The sequence below is a fragment of the Caloenas nicobarica genome, chromosome 12, assembly GCF_036013445.1.
Source record: "Caloenas nicobarica isolate bCalNic1 chromosome 12, bCalNic1.hap1, whole genome shotgun sequence".
NCBI lineage: Eukaryota > Metazoa > Chordata > Aves > Columbiformes > Columbidae > Caloenas > Caloenas nicobarica.
The window spans coordinates 14,393,407-14,420,919 of NC_088256.1; the positions used below are offsets into that span (position 1 = coordinate 14,393,407).

At 47.1% G+C, this 27,513-nt stretch overlaps 1 protein-coding gene across 3 annotated transcripts; it reads left to right on the forward strand.

The window, feature by feature from the left end:
• Positions 1 to 1,220: 1,220 nt before the first annotated feature.
• LOC135993309 (UAP56-interacting factor-like) lies at positions 1,221 to 16,631 on the forward strand. Of its 3 annotated transcripts, none has more exons than XM_065643065.1 (9): positions 1,221 to 1,346; positions 5,315 to 5,458; positions 8,764 to 8,906; positions 10,889 to 11,016; positions 11,867 to 11,951; positions 12,371 to 12,414; positions 12,501 to 12,575; positions 14,451 to 14,562; positions 15,315 to 16,631. In XM_065643065.1, exons 1-9 carry the CDS (start codon positions 1,265 to 1,267, stop codon positions 15,408 to 15,410), a joined length of 909 nt encoding a protein of 302 aa, XP_065499137.1. In that variant the 5' UTR covers positions 1,221 to 1,264; the 3' UTR covers positions 15,411 to 16,631. The 3 variants fall into 3 exon arrangements, with proteins under 3 accessions (XP_065499137.1, XP_065499139.1, XP_065499138.1); XM_065643067.1 differs by having other exon boundaries at positions 12,374 to 12,414; XM_065643066.1 differs by having other exon boundaries at positions 11,870 to 11,951.
• Positions 16,632 to 27,513: the final 10,882 nt, after the last annotated feature.

Sequence of the window (27,513 nt, forward strand, 5' to 3'; positions counted from 1 at the left end):
AAGTGCGTTATCATGACCTTAGTTCCTAACACTTTACATTAAAGTGTTTTAATGATCATACTTCAGTGTCATTGCAAAATACAGCGTAGATTATTTGTTGCTCTCTCCACCATAATCAATTATTTTCTTTCAAGAGAGAACAATTCCCTAGACCAACACTTTCAGAAGCACTTGATCTTGTTAGGAGCTCTACACATACCAAGAGGCAATCTGTGCGCTGCTTTATTTGTATATAGAACTTTCTCTCCCGTTTGAAGTGCAAGCTGGGAAAAATAAACTGTCTTGAAAACACAGAACATGCAGACTTTGTTCTGAGTTTTATGTGGCTTCTATTAATATTATATATGTGGTGTGGAAAATTATTTCAGAGCATTTATTATATAAAAATTTTAGAGGAAAACATGCTATTCACCTAATGCACAGTAGCCCTTTGGAAGAGGAGTGATTGTTCTCCCAGTTCTTCTCTTCCATTTAGTTTTGTTTTGTTTTGTTTCCATTTGGCTTTAAAAGCAGAGGAAGATGGTTTAGCTCACGTTTTGTATTAAGACTGCACCAGTACCATAACTAATGTGAAAAAGACTGAAAGATCCCCCGAAGAATCTGTGTTCTGAGTGGTTGGGGTGGTGCTGAAAGACAAATCCCAAATGAATGCTTGTTCCTGAAGAAGCTCACAAATACAAAGTAAGTTCATGACTGAATACAAGCCAAGAGTACCTCCATTTGTAAAGTTATCCTGTTTTTCTAGTCTTCGGAATGAGACGGTCATTTCTTCTTCTACATGGCTCAGAAATGCCTGACGGGTTTTTAAGATATATCTGCTCCTGGCACAGACCCCAGAGGAGAAGGATTCAGGGGGAGAAGAGGAAAGGTTAGCAGGGAGGCTGGGGAATGGTGCTGAGGGGAGAGCTAGAGGGGAAGTGCTGATGAAAAGGATGCCCCGAATAAGTGGGGAGGCTGCGAGGGTGACTCCTGGGCTGTGGAGGGGCAGAGAGCCAAGGCTGGGCTGGGCGGAGAGCGCCCCGGGGCGCAGCGGGCAGAGCCGGCTGCGGAGCGGGGGGCGGAGGGGATGCTTGCGGAGCAAGCCTGGGGGATGCTTGCGGGGCACCGGACGGTCAGCGTGCAGAGAGAGGGGTGTCCGGGCACAGGGGGCAGGGTGCTGGGGGGTGGGTGCCGCGGCCGGGCCGGGTGCCGGGGCGGGGTGCCGGCGGCGCCTGCCGGCACATTCCGGGCAGGCGCACTGGGCGGCACTGCGAGCGCGGAGCCCATGGAGGTGGCGGAGCCGCAGCCGGGGCCGGGCCCCGCGGCGGGGCCGCAGCCGGGAGCCGAGGAGATTGACATGTCCCTGGGTAGGTCCGGCGGGGTGAGGGTCCCTGCCTGGGCGGCGGGGTCGGGCCGTGGACGTTCAGAGGGACCCGGCCCGGCCCGGGACTCCGTGCGCCTCCGGGGCCGGTCCCGGCACGGGGCTGATCCCGGCACGGGGCTGATCCCGGCACGGGGCTCCGTGCGCCCGGCGGGGTCCGGGGGTTTGTTTTGTGCTTGTGTGTGTCGTGGCGCGGTGGGTAGAGGCGGGCAGAGGAGCGTGGTGTGGCCCCGCAGTGCTCCTGCCCCGGGTATGTCTGCACCCGGTTGCGGTGGAACGGGACCGGGCAGGAAAACGTGAAGAAATAGCCGGTGGGGAAGGAGGAGGAAGCACGGCTTCAAATCCATCTCTGTGCTTTGCTGGCAGCACCCCGTAACTTCAAGGGGGGAGAGTGTCAAGCGCCATGGGTTGGGAGAGGCTTACGTAAATGAGCCTCTATTGAAATAAAGATATGAGACGTATCCTCGGGTATGCAGGCTATTTATAGCAGCCTGCTCGTGATGCTTGCCATTCCTCTGGCACCGGATATGTGAACTGTGCATAAACAACTGTCCTTTTATTAGCTCTGAAGGCCTGGACTCCGACAGTTGGATGATAGATCTTGGTGGATCTGCTGTGGAAGGAAAGTCCACCACTACCTTTTATTATTGGGACAGCTTCCTAACTGAAATCTTATGTCATTTCTTCCCAGCAATGAGCTACTTGTCAGGAATAGCAGAACATTTTCCACTGCAAACTCAAATTGATCCCTTGGCTGATGCACCCTTATTTTAATGGTGCTGTGGGGATTTACAGCAATAGTGGGTCCTGAATGTTTCATTTAGTTTTTTCCCATGGTGTTGCACATCCTTTTTGCTGACAAGCGATACTCCCTTTGCTTTTGCTCTCCCATAGTGCTTCCCTTGGTCAGACCTCCTGTGCTCCACCTCCATATTCAGTCCAGAATACACCTTACTCAAAGTGGAAGAGAGAACTGGAAAAAGGCCCTGGTGAAAAACTGAAACTTTTGCCATCAGGTGCTTGTTTCTGTGCTTCGAGATAAATTGGGTCTTACTCGAGTTAGCAGTCACAGGAAACTGCAAGTTACCCCAAAGCCACCCTGATAGATCTAACTCTGTCTTGAGAGCATAGGAGTACCTTAAACGACCTCTCAGGATCCCTTCCATCCTTATATAGCACTCCATTACATTGCTCTGTTAACGCCATCATATTTATGGGTGCAGAAGACAGGGTAACAACTCAAACCTAAACAAAAAAAAGACACTGAAAAGTGACAGACTGGGAACCTGAGCATTCATCTCCTCTGTGTTCCCAGCGAGCTCTTCCTCGCACGGTAGATAGCCCACCCTTGGATGCTTGCATCCACCTCCCTGCAAGCAGGGATGCTGTCAATATGCTTCAAAGCAGCCTGTGCCCCAAATAGCATATGTCCCAAAGGCACACTTAGCTGAGAACATTAGCGCATTCGTACCAAGAACAGCCCCTCCCAGCGTGCTCCCTTCCTGGCAGACTTGATAGAGAAATCACAAAAGCAGTCACGCAGCCTATTCTTAGATCTGCTTTCACTTGTTTTCCCTGGGCTTTGTATTAATTTGGACACAGGAGTTTCTTGATAGAAAATGACAAGTCACAAGCGCTGGAGGTATGATGTGCTGTTTGCGATAATCACCCATTGAAGGCTAATGGCACTTTGGTGTTTCCATTCCAGTGGTTCATTAAGGAGTAGCCACTGCCTGAGAAAAGGCCTGATTTGGACACTTCTTTTCTTGCTAATTTGTTGAAGTTAAAACATTCTGCTTGGAGCTTAACAAATGTGACTTTATTACTTGCTAAATATTTTCTGGAACATTTGAGGTTGAAGGAAGAAACTGTAGGAAAATAAAAATTAATGAGGAGATGTCCCCTTGCCTTTCCTCTTCATCAGAACAGTTCGAATTAAAAAGACACCCCTGATGTCAGACCAACTCCTTGAGAACTTTGAGCTGTTTCTTGACAGAGCTCCGCGTCTAAAAGTGGTTTGTGCTTAGTGCAGATACCTCAACTTCCAGTGCCATCTTTTAAAGAGTAAAAATACTTGTTCGGGATGGGCATGAGCTTTCCAAACCCTGTGAGGTATAGTCTGGATACTGCAGGTAGATCATCACCTTCCTTTGTGTGCCTTGTGCTCACTGTCATAAAACACAGCACTTCAGTGCTGCTCAGGGGGTGTGTGGCTGGGAAGGACCTGAATGTTTGGCTGGGTCTGAACTGGTGAAGCACAGTGGCAAAACTTCCTTGGGAGAAGTTTTGTGTTGTCTTCTCAGTGCTACTAAGATAGTTTTAAGCCAAAAGTGTCTAAATCACAGGGAAAATAATTGGTTGTTTCATGCAGGCTCTGCACCTTGGGAACCACATTCACATGACGTTTTGCAAAGAAGGCGAGAAACATCTCGTAGGTCATGAAAGAGCTCAGTACAGTACATTTTCAGAGCTGCCTAATAAGAAGTTTGGGTGAGAGGAGTCCTGGGACATTGGCAGGACATCTCAGGTCCATTTTGCTGCATTTAGGCTGTTTTATACCCCTTTCGTGGTGGGGTGGCGATGGGGGCTCAGAGGTGTGATGTAGCTGTGCCTGGTCTCAGCACTCGTACTGCAGCAGCGCAGAATCTGGCTTGTTGCCCTCCCTGTCTGCAGAGAGCTGTGCAGGGTTCCCAAAACATCCTAATGCTGCTGGCGGTGAGCAAGCATGGAAATCAAATCAATGTGTTCAACGTGAAGCATGACAGCTGGTTCCCTTGATGTGGTGCAGACCGGTCTATACAGGACAACCCGTTTTGCAGGGGATATCAGGGATCCCTTGTGCAGTCCTCTTGTATTTGGGATATTCTCCCTCTCTGCTTCACCAAAAAAGAGCAGAAGTGAAGAAGTTCTTGCTGTATGGTTGATATATCCTTATCCAGCTGTTTGTAGGTTGGCTATATTGAGCAATTAAGCAGGAACATCTACCACAGGTAGTCAGAAGATTAAGAATCAGGTCCTGAAGACTGTGGGACTTAAAATACAAAGTGCTGCTGATATTTGTTGTGCATGTTACATCTCTGCATACTGTTCCTCAAGCCATAGACTTTTATGGCTTCAAGCTTTATCACATACCACTGAGGGCTAGAAACTTGCTGTGTTTTTTTAAAGCACTGAGGAAAGAGATGCAGGTAGCTGACTCCAGTGGATGGGAACTGAAAGGAAACCATTCTACAACCTCCTGGTGGACCGTGAGTGTTTGCAGGACCATATTGTCCTCTTTGTTGGCAGTCGCCCTGTACAAGTGAGATTCCTTCCACACAGCCCTCGCATCATGGCATTTGCTGCACCAAGCTTCAGTTTTCCCCTTTGCAAATTTAGGGGCGAGGGGGACATTCATCCCACTTGTGTTTGCATGACATTTGAACAGAGTTTGTGTTGTTTATACATCAGGGACACATTTTATGCAGGGTGTAGTGCCCCCGTCTCACGTATGGCAGGGAGAGTGGCCATCACAGCGTGGGTGCACCCATGGGTGCCCATTCTCCCCGCTTTGACCACCTCTGCTGCAGCCTCCCAAGTCACAGCTTCTCAAAAAAAATGTTCTCTGCCCAGTGCCAAGCTCCTGGTGCCCCTGCAAACACATGTTCCCTTAAGCTTGTGAGAAATCTGCAGGATCGGATCCCTCGGTGGGACATGGGTCTGAAATCTCTGTCCTGCACATGGTGGATATATGCTGGATGGTAGCACATTCTTAAATAATTTGCTGCACTCTAATCTCCAGCCCACAGGAGCTGAGTAAATTGATCCTATATTTTCTGAGCTAAGCTTAATCTTTTATTGTACAGCCAGTGTAGCTCACAGAATCACAAGCTCCATTTTTACTGTTGGCAGTGGGAATAACTGTTGGTAGAAAGTGTGTGTTTTATGGGTTTCTCCTTTGCCATTTCGATCTAGATGACATTATAAAACGCCACAGGAAAGAGCAAACAGATGCCAGCGCCACGGGGGACAACCAAAGGCAGCAGGCCAAGAACAGAAATTCAGCGTACAGGTACGGGCGGCCCCGTTTCCGCGCCTGGATGCAGAGGAATTTGCAAGGTAGGTGAGCGCCTTGGGATGATGGAGGCCTGCCAAGCTGGAAAACACATTTTTGTAACAAAATACAGCTTTTAAATCTTTCTCCTATCTAGTTCCTGCATGCGTATACATGTACTCGAGCTCTGAATAGCTTTTCTCTCTGCAACAATGGACTATCAGGGTCCTTTCAGAGCACAAATTCATGCATTTCTCTCCCTTCTACCCTCTCATGAATTACTAATTCAAAGTGACTAAATATCTATTCTCTATTCCCTTTTGGCTTTGCATATTTTAATTATGCCTCTTCCTAATACTCTTTTTCCCAGAACACACTTAAATTACCCCTTCAGTAACTGTCTTTGATAGCTCAGTTATTGGAGCTAATTTGTTCACTTTTGCCAACCATGCTATTTTTGGCATGAGTTTTTTTATAATACGATGTGATCACACACTGATCTATGTTTGGTTCCACTAGCTTTTATCTACAGAACCAAAGTGACCTGCGCCTGAAATGCCATCTCTATCAAAATCTTACTTTTTTTTTTAATTACTGCTAAATCACTTCATTGAAGACTTTAGTGACATTTTGCAGCAATGTCTTTCCTTAGAGTGCTGCTGGCACATCAGGACAGTGGGATTGCTGGGAGCAGTCCTGCTTGTCTCCGATCTGCCTCCCACTCTCATGTTCTTGGTCTCCGCCACATATTGCCTTACCAAGAATCGTTCCGGTTCAAAACAGAATGATGATAACTGCCCTTTCCAAATTGGTTTTTCTGTCAAAAACACAGGCTTTTATATTCTTCCACACTCAAGAGACTACTGCGTGCAGAGTCAAATAAATCCAACAAAATATTTTTTTTAGCTATTCCTTAGAAATGATAACTTTTCTGTTCATTTATATAGTTCTTTCTGCTAGTCTTAGTATTTAATAGGTTTTGAGTCTGAATTCAGCCCTGCCAAGGACAGAGACCCACCATGTTGTTTGAGCTGATTTCAGTAGCAATTTTAGGAAGCTCAGCATAACTAGGAATTTAGCCCATAATTCTCTGGGAACTCATTTCACTTTGGTCCCTGCTGAAATGCAGTCCCTTCTGGGCTGAGCCGTAATAACCATTATCAAAATGATGATCAAAACAGCCCAGCACTGTAATGACAGAGCATGGAGAAGGGTATTACGCTGATTAAACCAGCAAGAGAATTCGTGCAAGCGAAATGCTGTTATTCCTCCTGGAATATGGCTTAAACCATCTCCCCAGTGGGGGAAAGATGATTTTTAATGACAAGAAATCTGAATTTCAAATGTCCTCGGAGAAAAGAGTCTGTCAGACATCAGGGCTTCTCCCCAAACTGGATTTACTGGGCAGAGGTACTTCTTGGCCAACCCAGGTGTGCTGAGCACCAGGCTCTGAGCAAGCACCCCAGCATCATGGGGGTCTTCCCCAGCTGCTGATACTCTGGGGTTTTATTCAGATGTTCTTTCATTAATAAACACCTGCCAGACTTTTTGCAGAGATGGAGCCTCCCGTGTGTTACACTTCAGGATACATGTGACAGAGCGAGGCTTTGGTCCCCAGCTGGCGTACACGGGGTACCCCTTGGAGCCAATGGCTCCATCGTTAGTTGTTTACACTGGCTGAGACATGCCTGAGTGCACTGCCGAGCAGAGGCTCTCTAATACGAACTGACTGACCGGGGCCTGATTTTCTGGTCTGGGCTGCCTTTTGTGTCAGTCACTCCCATGGCCCCGATGAAATACCCAGGGAAGGCAGCTGAGCTCCGTCTGTCTTGCTGCAGAGGAGCAGCAGGAGAGCTGTGTTGTGGGGCTCAGTGGCCCATGGGCAAACAGACAAGGGAGAGGGCCAGGCCCAGGGTGGTTGTTGAAGGGAATAAGAAAGAGAAAAACATACTGTGGGGACAGAACCAGGAGGGAGAAAAGGGGCATTAAACACAGCGAGACCACATCTTGTTAAAAAGACACAGATGGCCAAAATTCAAGTGTTTGTCAGGAAAGGAACATTTAAACACCTGCACTTCTCCTGTGGTGAGAGAGCATGGTTTGCAAATTACTGGCCCCACAGAGCCCGTGAACAGCATTGCATTTTTGTGAGTGTTCCCGACCAGCACCCTGGGCCGCAGGGAGCGAAACGTCCCAATGTGCTGTTCAGGAGGTGCTTCCCATGGGCATGCCCTGCTGCCCTTTTGTTTTAGAGCCAGAGCAGCTCAAATCATCTTCACTCATATCCCAGTGTAACCAGCCCATGCTGGCATCGATGGGTGTCACACCCTGTGGCTGGAGCCTTCATTAATCACTGCAGTGATGGCCCCTGACAGCAATGTCACCGCTGCCTCAGAACACTTCATTTCTAATTGCTCCAAGTCATTATAAATTGCTGTGATGTAGGAATCGATGGTATAGGATCAATACATGTGTCTAACTGCTCGGTGGTTTGTATCGGTGAGGTTCTGCTGTATGGTGCAGGGGTTTAACCGTGTTCTTGGTCCCCTCTCCCGTGTACTGCTTTATTCCTGATTTATCCACCCCTCTGACTATGTGTGCACATTTCACTGCTATAGCAACTCAGAAAATGTCTGCTTCATTAGGACTACAGAAGTTTATCATGTGGAGTAATTAGGTTTTCATGCACTGTGCCACCATCTGAGGGAGCGCTTTCCTCGTGGCAAACTTAAAAGTCATAAACAGCCTTAGGGAAAAACTTAAATGCAAGATGGGCTGTGAGTGTATATGTACTGTGCAGGTACATAAAACAGCAGAAGGTACCCCCTTCAATATATGCAGTAAATAATGGTATGTCAAGGTAAATATATATATACACACATATAAATTACAGTTCAGTCTTCACTTATCAAGTGCTATAATGTGGGCACTCAGAGCTATTCCAGGCTGCTGTGGGGTTGGCTTCTGGATGCTCACGTCACTTGTGTACCTGTATCAAAAGGATTTTCCATTTCACAGTTAGTTCATAGCAATGTGAGCTCTGACAACAGATTGATAGGTTTTCTGATGCGAGTGTTCCTGCCTTTATTAGGAATCAGAATTATGGAATTCTTTTCTATATTCTTTCAAATCAAAGGATGTGTTTGTCACTCCTGCATATAATAAGAATGTTAGTGAAAAGTTGGAGAGATAAATTATTTAATATTCTGCAAAATCAATTTACTTTTCTGGAATAAGTTAATGCAAATCTTGCGTCACTATTTATATAGAGACTCCTATATCATATTAAGTTAACCTTGTAATCCATTTGCAAAATTGTAATCATAAATCAAGTTTTGAAGAATGCTAAAATAAGAGTTTATTTTCATAGGACCTAACCGTTTTAGAAGAGGGTTTGGACAACAACAATACAATCTGAGGCAATTCAGGAATACTGTGCCCGGTCCCAGGAGAAGAGCAGCTGCTGCATTAAATGGAGTGAGCCCTTTAAATCGCCAGGCATCAGCTCAAGAGGTAGGGGGTAAGGAAGGTACAGCTGTTCACAAATGTCATGTAGAAATCGGCTGGATTTTATGATCCTGGATCACCCCAAAGAACAATCTACATTAAAAATTTACAGACGTCTTTTATATGCCTGTGCACAGCATTTGTATGCATAGGTGAGTACAGACACATGCATATAAAATAGCAATTTTCCAGTTGGTTTTATAAGCTTATGACTTGGCATATTTTTACTGAATCAATTCCCATGGGTTTTACAAAAAAGATTTTTTTAAAATGTGTTCTTAAAAGATGTAAAAGTATTTCTGTAAAAACAACTTCCATGTCATCTCACTATTATCATTTAGAGGAGGTATGTTAAGATTCACCATTATTTGTCCTTCACCCAAAGCATTTTCCAAGGTTCAGTGAGGTCAAAGAATAGACTGTTGTTGACTTCAGGTGACTTTGGTTCAGAGACATACTTTTCACTAGCAAGTGAGAATCTCCCCAGAGACACTGATTCCCAGTGCTATGACAGCCATGGGTCAGATTGCCCACATTATTCAGCGTAAAATGCATTTTTTTTTTATTCATGGCTTTCACTTTTTCAAGTTTAAATGTTTAGACCTTGTCTTTGCTCAAAAACACTTAAAAATGTTTTCATTTGATTTTTAAGCTATTTTTAAGACTCAATAGATGAGATGGAAGGTACATGTTCATCATTAAAGTGATTCTTACAGCTTTCTTCTGAGTACCACTGATACTAAAGTGACTTGGTGTAGAAGGTGGAAATCAAGCAGGTAGATACTCCTTTGTGAGAGGGAGTTTTTTGCCACACTGATGGAAATCCACTCAATTAGGAGGTCACATATGCCCAGTAAGCTTTTAAAAAAACAGCAAAGTGGTGAACATGATGGCACATTTAATGGCTGTGTCCAGGGGGTATAAATAAGAGAGCCCTAAACTGAGCAGGCATGTGCATGGAGAGTGGTTATTCCTGAAAACAAAGACTACAGTGACTCAGATATTGAGAGTGGCTGGGTATTAACAGAAAGTAATAAGCAGTTGCTAGGAGGCATAATTCTACAGTAGCTTCCATTTTACAGAAATAAAACAAGTGGGGAGAATGTGGAAACACATCTCAGTTAGTGGGTAGTAACAGTGATGGTGATTGTCCCACAGAAATAAACGGGATGGAGTCTGTGGCAGTTTGTGTAGGTAACTGCAGGAGGACCTGCACTGCTGAGATGTCTTCTGATGTGCTTCATGCTTCAGGGCTTGAACCAGGCAACTTGTGTGTCCAAACAAGAAACAGTCAATGGCTGAAAAGAAACATGAACAAAACTATAATGCTTGGTTTGTGAGAGGCTTGCTCTCTGTGGACTAATTTTTTTTGGTGTTTCTGCACCATTAGGATGAAACATTCTTCCTGGTACTCATGCTTTCATGCTCAGGAGCTGAAGCACACACACTAATTGTTGACAACAGTGTATACTGAGTCCAAATGTTGAGACTACAGCAACACTGCTTGGTAGAAATACTCCTGTTGTAGATACAAAAGGCCATGGAAGAGACCAGGTTTTAACAGATTTAGCAAGGAATCACTTTTCCATCAAGAAAATATCAAAGAAGACAATAAAAAAAAAAAGCACTTGCAGAGCAGAGTTGTTCTGTTGCAAGACTGCAGAAGGAAAACCAGTTGGGAATGAGAATACAGGGAATGCAGAGCAACAGTGCAGGGCTGAGCCCGCTTTGAAGCAATTGCAAGTGGCACTGGACATGTCCGAGAGCAGTGAGGGAACCGCTGCAGTATCAGCATCACCGCCTGCACCTTGGAGCAGGCTGGATTTTCTCCTAGACGGAGCCACAGAAAATGCCACTGGCTTTTCAGACAGCAACAGTCGGCAGAGGGAAGGACGGTCGGTCGTGTGCCGTTGCTCACACTCGCTCCTTTGTTGTGCACTGAGATTGCAGCACGAGTGGCAACTGCTGAGCTCTCGCTGCTCTTTCAGGGCAACAAGAACAACGATGCTTTCGCCAAAAGCAGCAGCAACGGGCAGCCGGAGGGACGGCGATGGCCACCCCCAGGCCCCAAGAGATTCAGAGCAGCTGCTGCCAGCACCAGCGCCCCAGTGAAAAGGTAAAATATTTTGTATTTTGGGCTTTTTTGGGTATTTTTTTTTTTTGACTCCCTGTGCAGCTCCTGGGGCTCTGCTCTTGGTCTGCACCAGCTGGGAAGGGCTACGGCTGTGTGCTAATGCAACGTGAGAAAAATACTCCTGGGTATGTTAGGAAAGCACCTGGAAATAAAACAACCTTATGCTGACAGTTAATAATTCAAGTATTAGATCTGTCATTTTATTTTAGAAAGCATGGAAAATATGACCTTCGTGTTTTTATTAAACTTTTCGTCTGTCACTTTGGTGAAAACTTTTCATGGGTGAAATAGCATTTATTTTCATGAAGGCAGGAAATACAGATTCCAGCCATAAGGGATAGGCAGGGAGAGGGAGTCTGTCCTGGTGAGGGGCTGCAGGAGCAGATGCCGCACCCCAGGAGCTGTGGCGAAGGTTGCCAGGCACTGGGGACATTCTCGGTTCTGGCTCATTTTGAGCTCAGAAGGAAGCTCCCTTGCAGTCCTGTAGTTCTCAGCTCTGAGTAGAGCAGGGACTGAATGACCTCCAGAGGTCTCTGCTGACCAGATTTTTTTCTATGATTTTCTTCCACGTTTTTTTTTTTTTTAACGAGCAGAGTTCAGAACAAACAGAAGCTGTTATTTCATTTGAGCAGAAAAATTATTTCCTCGGAAATTCTTCACTGGCAGAAAAACCTGTTGGGCTGAATGAGTGAACTGTGTGGTAACACACAGCCTCATTTGCTTCTCATCCTGCTTTTTAATACCACACTGGGTTACGTATTTCTGCATCAAACTTTAGGAGAGACCTGTGATGATATTCGACAATGTCCTTTTCTCTCTCCTCCTATACCAGCAGGCCTTTCCTGCTAAAGAGGGGACCAGCCTTCCAGCAGAAGCAGACACAGCAGCGGTTCTCCAAAGCCAACTTTCAGAGAGGGGTCAGTATCGAGACATTTTTTCTGTAACCTGCTGATGGTGACAAGCCTTCTGTTCTACCAACTTTTGCCCAGTTGCGTCTTTGCTTCCAAAAGTAACTGGGGGAGATGGATGACTTTAACAATTAATATGTTCCGAGGAAAGTATTTGCAGGACAGGCAACTTGTAATGTAGCTTAATATTCTGGCAGCTGGAAAATAAAGCCTGAGGAAGTGATAAAAGTAAACCTTGCAGCTTATACAGCAGCACAAGCAGAGTAGAACCACCCCATACACATCCCTGTGCCAGCAGGAAACCCAAGATTAGCAGATTCCTTGACAACATGCAATGAAAGGATAGACCAAATGAAATAGTGGAAAAGGAATCATTTTTTCTGAACACTAATTCTTGACGTAATTTTTTTTTTTAATGTATTTCACAGCAGATGGATGCTAATAGAGAAGGAAAACCACCAAGGAGGAGAAGGTAATTGGTGAACAAAGGCACGCTGCAAACACAACGTGCTCTTTCATGCTGGAATCGAAGCTGGATACATCTCCCTGTCTTGGCAGGTGGCAAGTGAAACCCAGCCCTGGAGCAGTTCTGACGGTTTCTGTGGCTAATCCCCAGGCGGGCCAGACCGGCACGTAAGTAAATGAGATGATTTGTTAGGATGCAAGCCCTACAAAAGCCATTGCCAATCCCTTTAGCATTACTGCAGCTTCGCTTCTTCTATAATGAGTGCACAATGAATGGTTCAGACCGAAAATGGTTAGCAAATGATGTCTTGTTCCCTTCCTGGCATATCTGAAAGAAGATGGTAATTACTGTACAGCTCGTTCATTATCTAGAGTGAGGAGAAATGGAAGCGCTGGCAGCATGTGGGAGCTGGCAGGCTGGTTGTGCTCACTGTGGGGTGTCGTGGGGAAGAACCCATGCAACCCAAAGGGACATGTCATGCTCAGTGTGTAAGGGGAACGTGGAGACTGGAAGAGGACAGCTTCGCCCCGGGGCTGAGCTGGTGTAGCTGTAGGACTCGGCACCCAGCTAAGGGCAGGAAGAAGGGTGGGTGAAGGCACTTGGCATCTGCTGCACACAGAGAGCACCCCATGATAGACTTGATGTGACGCAGTCCCCAGTGCTGGAATTCTGCCCGCACAGCAGCTCTCCTGGCACTCTTTACACAGAATCACAGAATGGTTGGGGTTGGAAGGGACCTCTGCAGATCATCTAGTCCAACCCACCTGCTAAAGCAGGTTCACCAGTGCAGATCGCACAGGAATGTGTCCAGGCAGGTTCTGAATGTCTCCAGGGAAGGAGAGTCCACAACCTCTCTGGGCAGCCTGTTCCAGGGCTCTGGCACCCTCAGAGTAAAGAAGTTTCTCTTCATATTCAGATGGAACCTCCTATGTTTCAGTATGTGCCTGTTGCCCCTCATCCTGTTCTTGGGCACCACTGAAAAGAGTCTGGTCCCATCCTCTGGACACCCACCCTTGAGATATTTATAAACATCGATAAGATCCCCTCTCAGCCTTCCCCAGGCTGAACAGACTCAACTCTCTCAGCCTTTCCTCATAAGAAAGATGCTCCAGACCCTTCATCATCTTTGTAGCCCTCTGCTGGACTCTCTCCAGTAATTCCTTGTCCTTCTTAAACTGGGGAGCCCAGAACTGGACACAATACTCAGATGTGGCCTCACCAGGGCAGAGTAGAGGGGAAGGATAACCTCCCTTGACCTCCTGGTCACACTTTTCTTAATGCGCCTCAGGTACCATTGGCCTTCTTGTCCACAAGGGCACATTGCTGGCTCATGATCAGCCTGTCGTCCACTGGGACTCCCAGTTCCTTCTCTGCAATGCTGCTTTCCAGCAGGTCAACCCCTAACCTGTACTGGTGCCTGGGGTTATTCCTCCCCAGGTGCAGGACCCTGCACTTCCCTTTGTTGAATTTCATCAGGTTCTTCTCTGCCCAGTCCTCCAGCCTGTCCAGTCTCTTCAGGCTCACCCAGGCTGCTGTGAGACGTACTATGGGACATACAGGGTGTGCGGGTGTCTCCTTCATACTTTGCTGGCTTGCAGACGATAGGAAGCAAGCTGCCTTAGCATCCTGAGTGACTGCAGATCTGTACTTTCACAGAATCACAGAATCACAAAATCACAGAATGTTAGGGATTGGAAGGGACCTCGAAAGATCATCCAGTGCAATCCCCCTGCCGGAGCAGGAACACCCAGATGAGGTTACACAGGAAGGTGTCCAGGCGGGTTTTGAATATCTCCAGAGAAGACGACTCCACAACCTCCCTGGGCAGCCTGTTCCAGTGTTCCGTCACCCTGACTAAGAAGAAGTTTCTTCTCAAATTTAAGTGGAACCTCTTGTGTTCCAGCTTGAACCCATTACCCCTTGTCTTACTGTTGGTTGTCACCGAGAAGAGCCTGGCTCCATCCTCGTGACACCTACCCTTTATATATTTATAAACATCGATGAGGTCACCCCTCAGTCTCCTCTTCTCCTACTTTCCCCAGGCCCAGATCCAAGCGCCCGTTCCTGCGACGCCAGAGGCCCCCGCCGCGGGCAGCCAAGCCCCAGCCCAAAGGAGTGCTGCTGAGATTCAACTTCCGTGCGATGGCCAACCAGGTAGAGGATCATCGACGGGACAGGCGACGCCTCGCACCCTGCAGCAGCCCTGCCACTAAGCTGTTAACATCACGCTCAGGTTTTTGGGGCTGCCAGTTGGGTTTATCTAGCATAACCCGGGAGAAAAGTCCTGTAGCCGTGCTGACTGGGTTGCTCACAAAACTGAAGGCACCTGAGAAGACTGTTCAGCAACTACAAACTCAGCCCAATTTTCCCCAGTCTGTTGGCCCCTCTTGGCCTGTCCATGTGCTTGCCCAGAGCAGGGAGATGCTGCTTGTGAGCGGTCCTGGCCATGGGGGACTGTTTCACTGTCAGTGCTCCCCACTCCTCAGAGACACATGGCACTTCTGGGCTTTGCTCTCTCTTTGCTTTGGTGACCTCGGTGCCACGTTTTACACTGAAGTATGGTGCAAGAGCCCTGTAGCAGGTCAGAAATCCTGCTCCATCTTCTTCATTGCCAGCGTTTCTTGTCTGGACGGCTTGGTTTTACTTGATGCCTTGTGCTCAAATGCCATCTGCTTGCTCCTGTTCTTGCCAAGGACGCCCGGTGTCTTGGGGCTGGGCGCTGCTTGGAGGTTTTCCAGCCGCACACAGTCTGTCGAGCTCCTTGTCTCCATGTGCTGAGTGGTTTAATTGACTAACTGGCTGCAAAGCACCGTCCTGACTGATGGGCTCTAATCAATACCCCGCTACAGTTTGGCTGTGCTTTGCCATGAGACATGGGACTGACTCGCTCTCCCTTTCCCCTGCAGACCAGCCTGACGCTGGATGAGAGGTTCTCTGGTCTGAGGAATAAGAGGCGCTTTACAGCAGCCAGGAGCACCGGCCGGAGGGTCACCATGCCTTAGCACTGCGTGCTCATCACAGGGACTGCCCAAAACAGTCCAGGCCCCATAACGGGCAGCTCAATAAAACTCAATATATTTCCTCTGAGATAGCTAATTTGGCAATGTGCCGTCTCCTTCCTTACACACAGAATGAATGAGCGATTGCGGGCAGAGATGAGGCAGGAATCGAGTTGGGGCCAGAGCACAGGGCAGGTGTGACATGAGCAGGGTGGTGGAGGAGGATGAGCAGAGATGGATTTGCTGGGAGCGCTGTGCTGGGGAGCTGTGGGGCTGGCACCAGCCCTGTTCCCCTGCCAGGGCACCCTGTGCTGTCTGGGGTGACTCTCAAGAGGGAGGGGGGACCAGGTCCAAGCCATACCTGTGGAGCCTTTCCTGTCTTGTCCCATGTGTGGGACAGTGTTGAGGACACTGTGCCTGCCCACATGGGATGCAGAGCAGGGAGCAGAGCATCTGCAGGGCTGAGGGACATACCCCAGCAGTGGCACTGGTGGGGATGCTCCAGCTGTTTGTGTTCCCCAGCATCCACCTAACTGCCCGATTTGTTGTGCATGCAGGCATCCCTGCACAGAGGTTTGCAGTGTAAGACCCCTTCAACCCGAAAACGTTCTCGCTCTGCCCCGACAGTCAGGCCTGAGTACCTTGTATTTCTCTTTGGTTTGCTGTGCTGTTCTGACTGCTGCTGCTGGCCCGGTTGTGGGACAGGGTGAGACGTGCCGTGCCACTGGAGTGACTGTCCTTGGTGCAGAGCACAAACGGGCAGCCCCAGCCCAAATCAGGTTTTCCAGTGCTGCAGTAGTTCTGCATTAGGGATTTCGTAGTTGCAGCTCCACCTGTGCTCAAAGCACTGGCATAATCAAACTAGGAGCTGCAAAAGGGAGGCCAGGATCTACAGTGGTCTGATAAACATTGGCTGAGATGTTGATGAGCTGGGTCTAGACATTTATTAACAAAGCCCTGCACCAACCAGGAGTCAGTGATCCATTCTCCACCCACTGCTGCAACCCAGCACCAAACACACTGAACACAGCCTGTTTCTGGGCTCTAAGCTACACTTATTAAAGTAAATATTTGATAGGCTGCTTTACATTGTACACCAAGTGTCTTTAACAAGAGACTGGACTCAGTATTGGTTTTATAGCAATGTGTGAAATGTTGTTGGTTGATGAAGCAGTGATGTACGAGTTCAATGCACTGAATAAAAAACTAACTTGTCAAATGTCACCTCCGTTTATTTCCCTTCCTTTGACAGGCTTTTGTCGAAAGTTCAGCCTCTCAGCATGGTGCTGCGGGACACAGCACCCGAGGCCACATGGGGGAGACCGTGGTCCCCGTCAGCGCACACCCGCGGGCAGCGGGGTACAGGCCTGGCCACACAGCAGTTTGCTGCTCCCAAGCTGGCTCCAAAGCACAGCCAGAGCAGTGACAGGTTTTCAATAAGTATTTCGTAATATCTTTACTGTGATCTCTTGCCTTTAGTGTTATTGGCAAAATTATCAGAGCAGACCTGGCTCCAACTATATGCAAAGCGAAATGAATGCAAATTGACTTCCAGGTTAATGAACCCAGGAGAAGGTATCACCCCTTCATGTAAATAATCTGGATGTCATGGAAGATAAACAAGAAGTGCTGTCACAAATGCCAATATCCCTGATTTCAGTTGCATCTTCACTATAAACATTGACAAAAGGTGGTAGACTCACTAAGAAAATCTGGTCACCCCTTAAACCAAAGGGATGGAGCCTTTCAGTCCTGAAAGAACAGCTGACTGTGCAGCATCCCCGTGGTGTTCAGAGCGCACCCTTATACTGTTTTCCAAATACAAGTTTTTCAGCAATCTGTACCTTATATTTTTTTAAGAACTCTTTAAAATAAAATTGAGGGCTTATTAATAAAAACTGCACTTGTTTTCTAGCTTGATTCCCCCACAGGGCTGTGTGACTTCGCATGCAGCAAGAGACAAAACAGGCTTTGCACAGAAGGGCACTGAATTTGTAAGTAGCAAAAAGGTATAGCAATCGTGCTAAAAACATATTGGGAGAGGGCACAGAGTCAGTTCAGGCATAAAATACCCCTTTCTGCCACAGTACTAAAACCGCAGAATAATCATCTCTAAAATTATCCCTGCTGTCGTGCACAGGGAGAGCTGCTGCACAGAGCCCAGCAGCTTTTTGGGCAGGGTGTTTGTGTGACGCAGTTCAGCGTCTTTAACCATCACCTGGGAGACTTGTTTGTCCAGTTGTGTTGTCTCTTATGGTTCCTGCGGCAGGGTCTGGTGCCACACACGTCCCCTACCCGGACGATGGCAGCAGGTGGCTGTTGGCTGACCCACTGCCGGCACAGCTGCTCTCAGGCTGGGGCCACCAGGAAGGGGCAGCTATTGCAACCTGGAAAACATTTTTTACTCTTATTTCATTCAGGCCAGCCAAAGCAATCTCTAGAATAACACCTCTGGTGCCCGAGAGGTTTAAAAACGTAGGAGCAACAGTGCAGGATAAGAAGAGAGTCCCCATAGTGCATCCCAGGGGAGAGGGGACACCAGCACCTGCGTGTGGCCCCAGTCAGTCACTGCACCGAACCCACAATGCCAATGATTTCTTTCTTCAGCCACTTCTGTCATTGTGTTTAACAGCATTTGGTGGGGTTTTCTTCCATTATTGCTTTTTGCTGTTTGTTTTCTATCTGCCTATGCCTCCAAAGGCCAGTATTACAAGTGAATATTCATTCCCTGACACTCTTTGCAAGTTATAGACCTGTGCTGTGTTCTCCCTTGCTCACCTCCTTTATAGAAGAGCCTTGCTGTATCTATTTGTTCACTGCCTGGAAGCTGATCCATCCCTCTGGTCACCTTCCTACCTTTTCTAGCTCAGCTACATCTGCTTGAGACAGCAGGGCTGAAGCAGACATGATATTCGAGATGGACTTATAGGGAGGCTCTGCTTTGTTTTCTGTTCCTCTCCTAGTAATTCCTAACATTCCAGTTGCTTTTTAACCCAGAATAGACTTTTGGAGTAGGAAATGGTAAGGCACATTTATACTGGTTTAATGAAACAACTTCCCAGGGAACATTTTCTGCAGAAACCAGTCTGGAAGGCCACGTGTCATTGGTAGAGAGGGCACCTGGAAAGGCTGGCTGTGAGAGGATGTGCCCAAGGGTCCAACTTTCCCATCTAAGCACTAGCACTGACGTTCAGTATTCTCTTAGCTGTGCACAGGATGTCTGGTTTGATGCTAAAAGTGATCTTTAATGATCTTAACAGATAGGGGGTAGAAGGCCAGCTTTCCCTGCAAATTTCCCCATTTGTCAGTTCTTGCCAATTTTTAGTGTTGTATGACCAGGAGGAGATGAGCATCAGATTACTCCCCAGGATTTTGGGGCATGCATATTGCCAAGCTGGCACGGGCAGGGTCCCAAAGTGGTGCCCCAGGACCGCATGGCAGTGGGGGCTTCAAGAATAAAAACGTGTGGTTTGGGGCAGACCTGTTGGTCAAATCCATCCTGGTAACAAAACAGCAGCCAAGGCATCACAACCGGGCGCCGACAGTTTCTCCTGCATTGCATGGTGGTCCTTGTGCCGGCATTTGTCAGACTGGCTGCAAAATGGAATCACCACCCAGACACGAAGGTGCAAGGGGATGTGTCGGTGTCGGTGGAACCTACTGTCAGCAGCAGCAGTTGTTCATTTTTAGAGGTCCTTGGAGGAGGGATTCAGACAGCCAGAAACCACAGGCAAAATGTTTAAATGGAAACCTGAGATCCAAGCAGCATCTCAGGCACTGCAGTTCCCTTGCGGGCTGGAATAAACTGAGCTACAAGCAGTGCGTTTGCCAGGCAGCAGCTCAGTAGCAAAGACAGTCACAACAAGCTGAGAAAAGACATGCAAATCCCTAGGCTGCAATGCGAGGGGTGCCCCAAACTGGACCCCAGACAGCAAAACAACCTGGAGGGGGGAAACAGTCTGTGGAAGCTCAAACGGTACTTTATCAACTAACCTATTTCTGAACAAACCAGCGTGCTACCCCAGCACAGCACTAAGTGAGAAAGGGATGCAGGAAAGTGCTACAAACCTGAAGGATTTACCACGGTTTTGTGGGGACCAGAAAAACTAACAGCATCCCCTAGACAGCGCTGGGCAACCCCAGCCCCTCCAGTTGAGGTGTTGCAGAGGGCAGGATGCCCCGTTGTCATGGTTAGCCCTACTCCAAACTAGTGTTAGGTTTGTCAGGAACACACGCCCCGTGATAGGTGCAGAAACTTGGCTCCGTTTTGTACCCTGGAAAAGGGATAGCCTCTTCCAGAGTCTGACTAACAGGCCTTTAACTTCCGTTAGCAATACAGAGAGTTATTTTTCCCCATTGCAGGTTTCATTCACTGAAGTTTTATTCCCACTGTTAATCTGGATCAACTCTGACCATTTTTATAGGTAACATAACAAAGTGCTAAAATGAGGAGGCAAGAGGAATAGAAAACTCAGATTTGGGCTTTATCCACTCAAGATCAGAGGTTTAGGATTTAGCATTAAGCCATGTCCTGAAGCAGATCCTTCCTACCCATGTCAGGACGGCTGCCAGCTCTTACGATTTTACTGAAAGTCCTGTGATGTTCAATGGTGCGGCTAAAACCCCAGTTCCTGAAGGCAGGTCGGAAGATGAAAATCTTAGCTTGCCTGTATTAAAAAGTCAATTTGAAATGCTCTGACTGTGCGGGAAAAAACTGTGACCCAAGAGTAAGCTAAAAGCTCGGGCATCAGATGCCAAAAAAACAAGGAACCTCTTAATTTTTTTTTTAAGTGTCATGTTTCCAAGTCAACCTCATGATACTTGGAGCTTGACTCATGACTCTGAAATGCTCAGAACACACTGCTGGGCCAGAATTAATCCACGGTCACATCTCATTGTGAATAAGAATCTCTGGGCCACCACCAGCATTTGGAGACCTTTGTCCCCGCATCCTCCATTGTGGCAGCACTTTGCTGCTCTGCAGCAACAGCCCCAGCTGGTTGCAGAAGCCTGAGAAACATAAAATTTGCTCTTTCCATAGGTCAAGACTGGAGAAGAGGATGTTCTCTAAAACATACCAGGCTGTTACTATTGACTCTCGTCTTGCCAGGCTCCATGTGGAAGATGACAGGGTTCAGGCTCTCTGTGCCCTCAGATAAGCAAGGGCACTGTCACTCCCTGGCCACCCATCCCTGCAGACTGAGGATGTCCCTGACCCTGGCTGTGGATGTGGGATGTGTACTACGGAGTGAAGATGGAGTGTGGTGATAGGAACCCCAAGGAGAACCCAGGCTGGGGTGAGAAGTGAAGCCAAGTGCTGAGAAGGGAGGGAGGCTGCTTAATGCTGCCTTTGAGTTTGTTTGCAGCTGGTAACATCTCCCCCAGCTGCTCCAGGAACAGAGCTTTTTGTCATTCTTGACAGACCATTCATAAACTCATAGAACCTGCTGTGTTATTAGCAATGCCAGGAACAGGTGAAGCTCTGACATATTTTGTCCTTCCAGTGACTGTCACTGGAGAAATAAGGGGCTGCCAGAGCCAAGGGCTTTGGCAAGCCACAAGCACCTACAGGACCTGGGGCAGGCAGGCTCTCCCTCTGCTTCTGCCATGGGGCATCCAGCACCCCTTGCTCTGAAGACGCTTCCTATCTTTCATTTTCCAGCCTAAACGAGTTTGTGGCCGTCTCTGCCTGTTCTTGAGTCAGCCTTATCCTCTGCTGAAATGGCTTTCCTGTCCCTGCTGTCCTGTGTCTCCCCAGGAGTGCACATAGGCAGAAGTCCCTTCCCAGCCTGAATTTTTATGAGCACCTGCTGTTGCCTTTTTCAGCACAGTTCTCCCAGCCCTATTAAGAGCCCTTCTCAAAGCCCACAAATGGAAAATTCCCAGTCCTAAAATCCTCTTCTCAAATGCTCCATAGCTGAATAAGTTGTCTTACCTATGAGATATGAGGAAGGCTACTGCTGTACATGGACAGCCCTTCAGTTTTTGAATTTTTCAGAGCTTCATGCAAAACCCATTCCCATGGATGCTCTGGCAGAGCACCAAGAGCTTCACTCACTGAATGGTGCCCCTGCCGCCATGCGGGGACCTCACACCTCTGCTGTGTTATACCACAGGGTGCAGCTCTGCTGTGGGAGCACAACCACGTCAAATCACCAGTTAAGACAGCAGTATTTAATACCAGCCATTTCTGCATCACACTATGTCAGCCTTGCCAAGGAGGTATGTGCAGGACCTCCTGGGTTTCACACCTCCTCTGGGCCTGAACAGAGCACACATCCTAAATTCAGATTTTCCCCCTGCCCTGTGCCCAGCACAACGATTCATCTATGCATTTCCTTAAAGGATTTCACTGTCAACCAATCTAAGGTTTCTTTGTTGACCACAGTTAATTTTGGTATGCAGAAAATGCCTGGGTAAAGACAGAAATCTAACTGCAGTTTCAGTGGATGTGAGCTGTCTGCTATATATTAACAATAGACTAAACAGCTTTGTCAGTTGAGTCCCAGATTCCATCACTACAGTTTTGCAGCTATAACACTTCTGAGATATGGAAAATAACTTGTGAAAAACCTCACCTGAGGAAGGAATGAGCTGAAACATCCTTGGAGGTCTGGGTCTTCTCTAGTAACTATGAGTATGCAGGAGGCTGTGGGTTTCTTAGACCCGCATGGATTCCAGCTAGGGAAGAAAATATGGTTAGACAATCAACAAGCTTTGGCTATAAGATATGTGGCATGGCTGAGGGTTTTCTCCCTGTAGGAAAGACTGGGGTCAAATATCCTTATTTGCATATTAGTGGTGATGGAAGTTACTCATGTGCAATGAAAACAGAATGCAGTCCAAAGAGCTAGAGACTAGAACAAGATTGATTTACTTTTTACTTTGATTTACTTTTTTTTTTTTTTTTTTTTTACATAAGCCTATGAATTATCCAGAACTTGCTCCTTTTTCTGAGAAACTTGTGTCATTGCAAAAAATTTCACTAATTCCACCTCAACACAAGAATGGTGCAGATTCATCTGGGATCTCAGTTCCTGGAGAAAAAAAACCCCAGCCCTTTAAGAGTTCACCAGTTCTACACAAGGAGAAAAACCATAGATTTGTTCCCCTTGCTGATAGTGATGAAAAGGAGAAGAATCATCAGGAAAGTGCTCTGCTTGGACCTCAGCATCAAACAGCTGAGAAGTGTTGGGGAAGATGGAGACACTGCAAGAAGCAGTGAAAAAGAGACAAAGCCCTGTGGGAACTGCGGAGATCTCTTTTTCTCAAGAGGGGACTGGCACAAAGCTCACCTCTTTTGCGTATCTGTGGTCTCTGATCACCTCCTCCAAGGCTAGGAAACCCTGGCAGCAGGAAGGAAGCTGGTGAGACAGAGGCATTTTGCACCTTTCTACAGCCATGAAATGCTGGAGGGTGCATCTGAGTGTTGGCCAAGTGCCGAAGACACTCTCGTTCCCAGGGTCTCCTTGGGCAGGGGGTCTCCAGCACTGTTGAGGCATTTGGATGACCAGCACCCTGCTTGCTGCAGCTCATGGCTTCAACCCCTGCTAAGCGACCTCGGCGGTGAAAAAAACCCAGCATTTTTGGTTGTTCTATTTCTACAGCAATCCAGACACACACCATCAAACCCTGGTATGGCTATGCCTGATCTGATCCTGGAGTTGCCCTGGATTTACTGATGGGCATGCAGAGCCTCATTGGGTGCAATGGATCTAACATTGCACGTAGAAGCACTTTGATTCATGCTGTTAAATGTGCCTGATCACAAATCTATGATGCAAATGAACACCACAGCACTTCTGGAAGGAAAAGGGACTTGTGTATACTGCATACGAGATGTTCTGGTGATGTATTTATATCAGCTCCAGCAGTGTTCATTAAAATAGATAGTAATTGCAGTACTTTTAAAGCAGGGCGATTAACAGAATGTAGCCACAAATAGAACGTGAAAATGTAGCAATTTCCACTCAGCACCTAGCTTTAATGTAAGGTTTTATCTTCTAATTAGAACCTCTGATAACTTCTTCCTATGTGTGGTTGTCTTTGCCTGAAAATAGGCTAGGTGGTACAGATCATAATATATTTAGAGAAGCAGATTTTTATATCCATTTCAAATTACAAGCTGGTTCTCTGCTGAGATGCTTTCTTACTAGGGCCAGCCAGGAAGAAAATACTCAAAATGTCATGCATTGCAGGCTAACTGGTGTACTGGTGGGGTAGGCTGGATTTCTCCAGGCAGCCACGCAGAGCCTAGGCAGGGCCAGGGCAGAGTTTTTGCTCTAATCTGAGCTGTCATGACACAGTCTGTGTCAGAAACAAGCTCTGCACAGACAGTGGTGCGCACACAGACCATAGTACACGCAGCTGCCGCCAGCACTTCACCTCCTTTAACTAGCTCTCTCTGCCTTCTCCTTTGCCCCCGATCCAACCCCTGTATGCTGTGTGGACCTTGACCTCTTTAGCTGCTGTGCAGCAGCTCCTTGGTCCTGAGCAGAGCTCAGTCCCTGCTCCAGCACAGTGCTTGCAGCGTCCTGGCAAAGGCAGAACCAAGTCCGTGGCATAAAAGAGTCCATGGCTGCTGCCCACCTTGGTCTTGTGAGGGCCATGCTCACCAGCCCGACCCCTCCCACAAAGGGTTTTACTGTGCTAGAGCCATCAGAGCTCCATTCCATCCTGGATCCACGTGCAGAAAATACTTGCAGAAGTCTCCGGTCCAGCACTCGCTCCATCTATCCAGAAATCTTTGGTGTATTTGCCTGGTTGTTGATTTATACCTGGGTAATTTCCTCCTCATCTGGGCTGCTGAAGACTTTGGCTACCTCGGGGCCAGGGGCAGATCCTCTGTTATCTCAGTTGCTGGCACCCTGCTCTGCTCAGCCATGCACAGCGACACTTCCAGCCACCATGGAAAGCTGGAGGGAGGCAGAGCTGAGAAAGAGCCTGGAGCTGCTAAAAACCAGCTCACAATCATTCATGATTCCCGAAGATGTTTCCACCAGAGACAGCTGGCTGGGTGATGGTAGGGCTGTGGGACGTTATTGCATCCCAGACCTACACCACTTGATATCTTGCAATAAAATGCCAACAAACCAGTGTTTTTCCTTGAATTGTTTTCCTTGAATGCCCTCATGTGGGTCTCTAGGAGCAGCTAGAAAGCAGCCATCATCCACAGATAAAACCCCAACAGACGACAGTCGGCACCGAGAAAGACAATTCTGGATTTCATTCAAATATTAAAACTGATCATTTTGGTGGCAAAGATGGACAAGTTATGTTTTCAGCTGTTCAGGTGAATCTCCCTCTGGTTCTTGAGGAGAACCAGAAATGTTTTCATGAAAATGCTGTGCTGTGTTTCATCAAGAAGCACTCACTGCTGGAAATAAGGGAGGTAAACATTTTTATGGGAGTTATTTATTACATACCAGTGTCCTGACAAGATAGGAGACATTTAGTCTTTTTTTTTCAGGTTCTTTTGTATACATTAAATCAAGTCCCAGAACCATTCGACAATTTATGTGCTCCTTTGCCCATCGTATCAGCCTCTGCAGGTGCCACTGTGACAGGTCTCCCTTCTAACAGCTGCTATTGTCCCTGCCCATCTGTCCTCTCCTTCCTGATAGCTGCTGGGAACTGTAAGATGTAACTCTGGAGGTGGTGAAGGAAACTCTTTCAAAAGTTTTCCAAAAATCTTGAGCAAATTATAGGAGTTAATGTGACCTGCGAGGCAGGGTCAGACGGGCTGAGAGAGGCCCTGCTCAGAGGTGCTGCAGCATTTTGCAGCACCAATGAATTTCATCCTGCCCAAGCTTGGGTGGACACCTTGCAATGGGCAAATACGACCAATGATTCTACCCCCAGCTACATGACCCTTGCATTTTCCACAATTCAGACCCAAACATGCACTGCTGAGCGCTGGCTGGCCCTTTGGCCAAGCTCCTGCATTGCCAAACTGCAGCGAGGGGCTCCCCTGGAGTGGGGGCAGGATGGGGGTGCACCACTGGGGTTCGGTTGTGGGGCCAAGGAATATAGCTCATCTGTTTCTGTGGGTGACACGACATTACAGTCCCACAGCCACCTGTCCCTGTGCCTGCTTCTCCCCAGGGTTGTGTGGTATCTTCTGCTGATGGATGAGCAGAACATCCAACTCCTTTGTCTAAAGGCAGGTTAAGAGACACTTGAGGGGGGTCCCATCTTTCCCCCTGCTAGCAGCGGATCTGTGAACTCTGTGCAACTCTGCAGAGGAGAAGGTAAAAGGGAATGCGAAGAACATATTTTGGGTCAGGCACTTTACTTTTAAACTGTGTTTGGTCTGCATTCCTTTAAGCCCTGCAAAAACCTGGGTGGCTCTCTGCTTTTCTAGCAGCACTCGTATTTTTTAAAGACATTAAAATAGATCTGACCATAAGCGCAGATGTACAGACAATAAGAACTTTGCATGTGTCAGAGTTTCAGGACTAGATCCAATTTTTGTGGCATTTTAAGCCATATTTAAACAAAAACATTTCTGAATACCAACTGGTCAATTCTCTTTCGTTCAGTCTTGCTGAGTCAGATTAATCATGTTTACTAAGCTATAGAAATGCTTGATAAGTTTTTTCTCCCCACTCCTCCCTTTTTTTTTTTTAAACTCAGCATTCTCAGAAATTGCTGGTTGCTTTTTGAAACAACTGACAGAGTAAAACTCACACAATGCAAGAGAACTAAAAGATAGTTCCACATGCTATTTTGCTCAATTTGCTAAATCACATTAGCGCTGTCAATAAATTTCTACTCCCTACCCTAAAAAGTTAAAACGTCTCAGCCTTCTGTGTTGTTTGCTTGCATTTTTCTGTAAGAGGGAGACCATCTAGAAACAGGTTGTGCACAACGCTGCCCTTCACCAGACTTCATGCCGTCTTTGCACTGAATGGTTTAACAAGTGTGTGTTAAATGTTATCATAAGAGCTGAATTGTAAAGTGGTGAAATCATCAGAAAGTGCAATAGGCCTAAGAGGCACAGCACAGTTCATGTCCATTAGGGCAAGCTCAGTTACAAATATTCTCTTGGTATTTTCCAGCAAACACAGAGGCAGAAAGCCCAGAGCAAAGGGTATTTTTCACCATTAGCTCCTGTCCCTTTTGTCGCACGTTTGCTGTTCCTCCTGGGCAATAGAGCGCTCAAACTCTATATAAGAATTAAAGCAAATGGGATGAAAAGATTTTTCAGGCTTTAAAAAAATGAATACCCATTAAGACCAAAGGTCCTCTCTGCTTCTGCAGAGGTCCAGGGCGATGGGGACAGCAGGAGGGGTGCACTGGGTGCTGCAGAGGGCTTGGGTGACCAATCTCTCCCCAGACCTCTCCTGCTACTCTTCCCAGAGCCACCATCAGCAGCCAGCTTTGCTCCTGGGTTGCACCTTCCTCAGAAGTAAAATTCATTGTGCAGGAAGGGCAAATAACAGCCCTGTGTGTGCTGCCAAGGATTTTGTCATCTCTTTTCAGATGATTTTCTATCTTCTGCTGCCACTGTGTTCTGTATTGGCAAGTGCAGTGCATTCATTCATGTTATCCCGATAAACATGTCAGCAGATTTGAGAAAGCGAATTTGTTTCTGCTCTGCCAAAGCCAACCGATGCATGCCTATGTTTTCCTTTCAACACAGAAGTGTGGTTTACTGGGATTTACCAACAGTTACAGAGCAGGATTTCAGTCCCCATTCATGTTCTGTCTATTTTTGGATCTAGAATTTAATGGTAACATTCTGTCAGCTTCGAATGTCTGGCTGATTTTAGCCAAGAACTTTCTGATGTTATCTATTAGAAGCAGACCATTTATTTCTCACAACTACCCCCCCAGCCAACACATAAGTGTTTTGCAGTACTTATATCGTAAAATTTACTGTGTATCAAAGTCTTTTCAGATCTACAGCATGTGTCCAACAGTCTACACAAAACTGCCTTTATATCTATATCTTACCTGTAAAGCTAATCCAGAACAAAAACTGCAGGTCTCTGTATTGCAGTGGTTACAAACTGGGAGCCCTTTTCCTCCCCACTGCCAGCACGAGCCAGAACTGTCACCTCTGCAGTGACAGCAAGAGATGGTCTGTTCCCAGACACATCCA

Excerpts from the sequence above, each read along its gene's own strand:
- LOC135993309 (XM_065643065.1), top strand. The coding sequence starts at position 1,265 with ATGGAGGTGGCGGAGCCGCAGCCGGGGCCGGGCCCCGCGGCGGGGCCG. Across the intron at positions 11,017-11,866 it reads ACCAGCGCCCCAGTGAAAAG|CAGGCCTTTCCTGCTAAAGA; the intron begins GTAAAATATTTT and ends CTCCTATACCAG. Across the intron at positions 14,563-15,314 it reads TCCGTGCGATGGCCAACCAG|ACCAGCCTGACGCTGGATGA; the intron begins GTAGAGGATCAT and ends TTTCCCCTGCAG.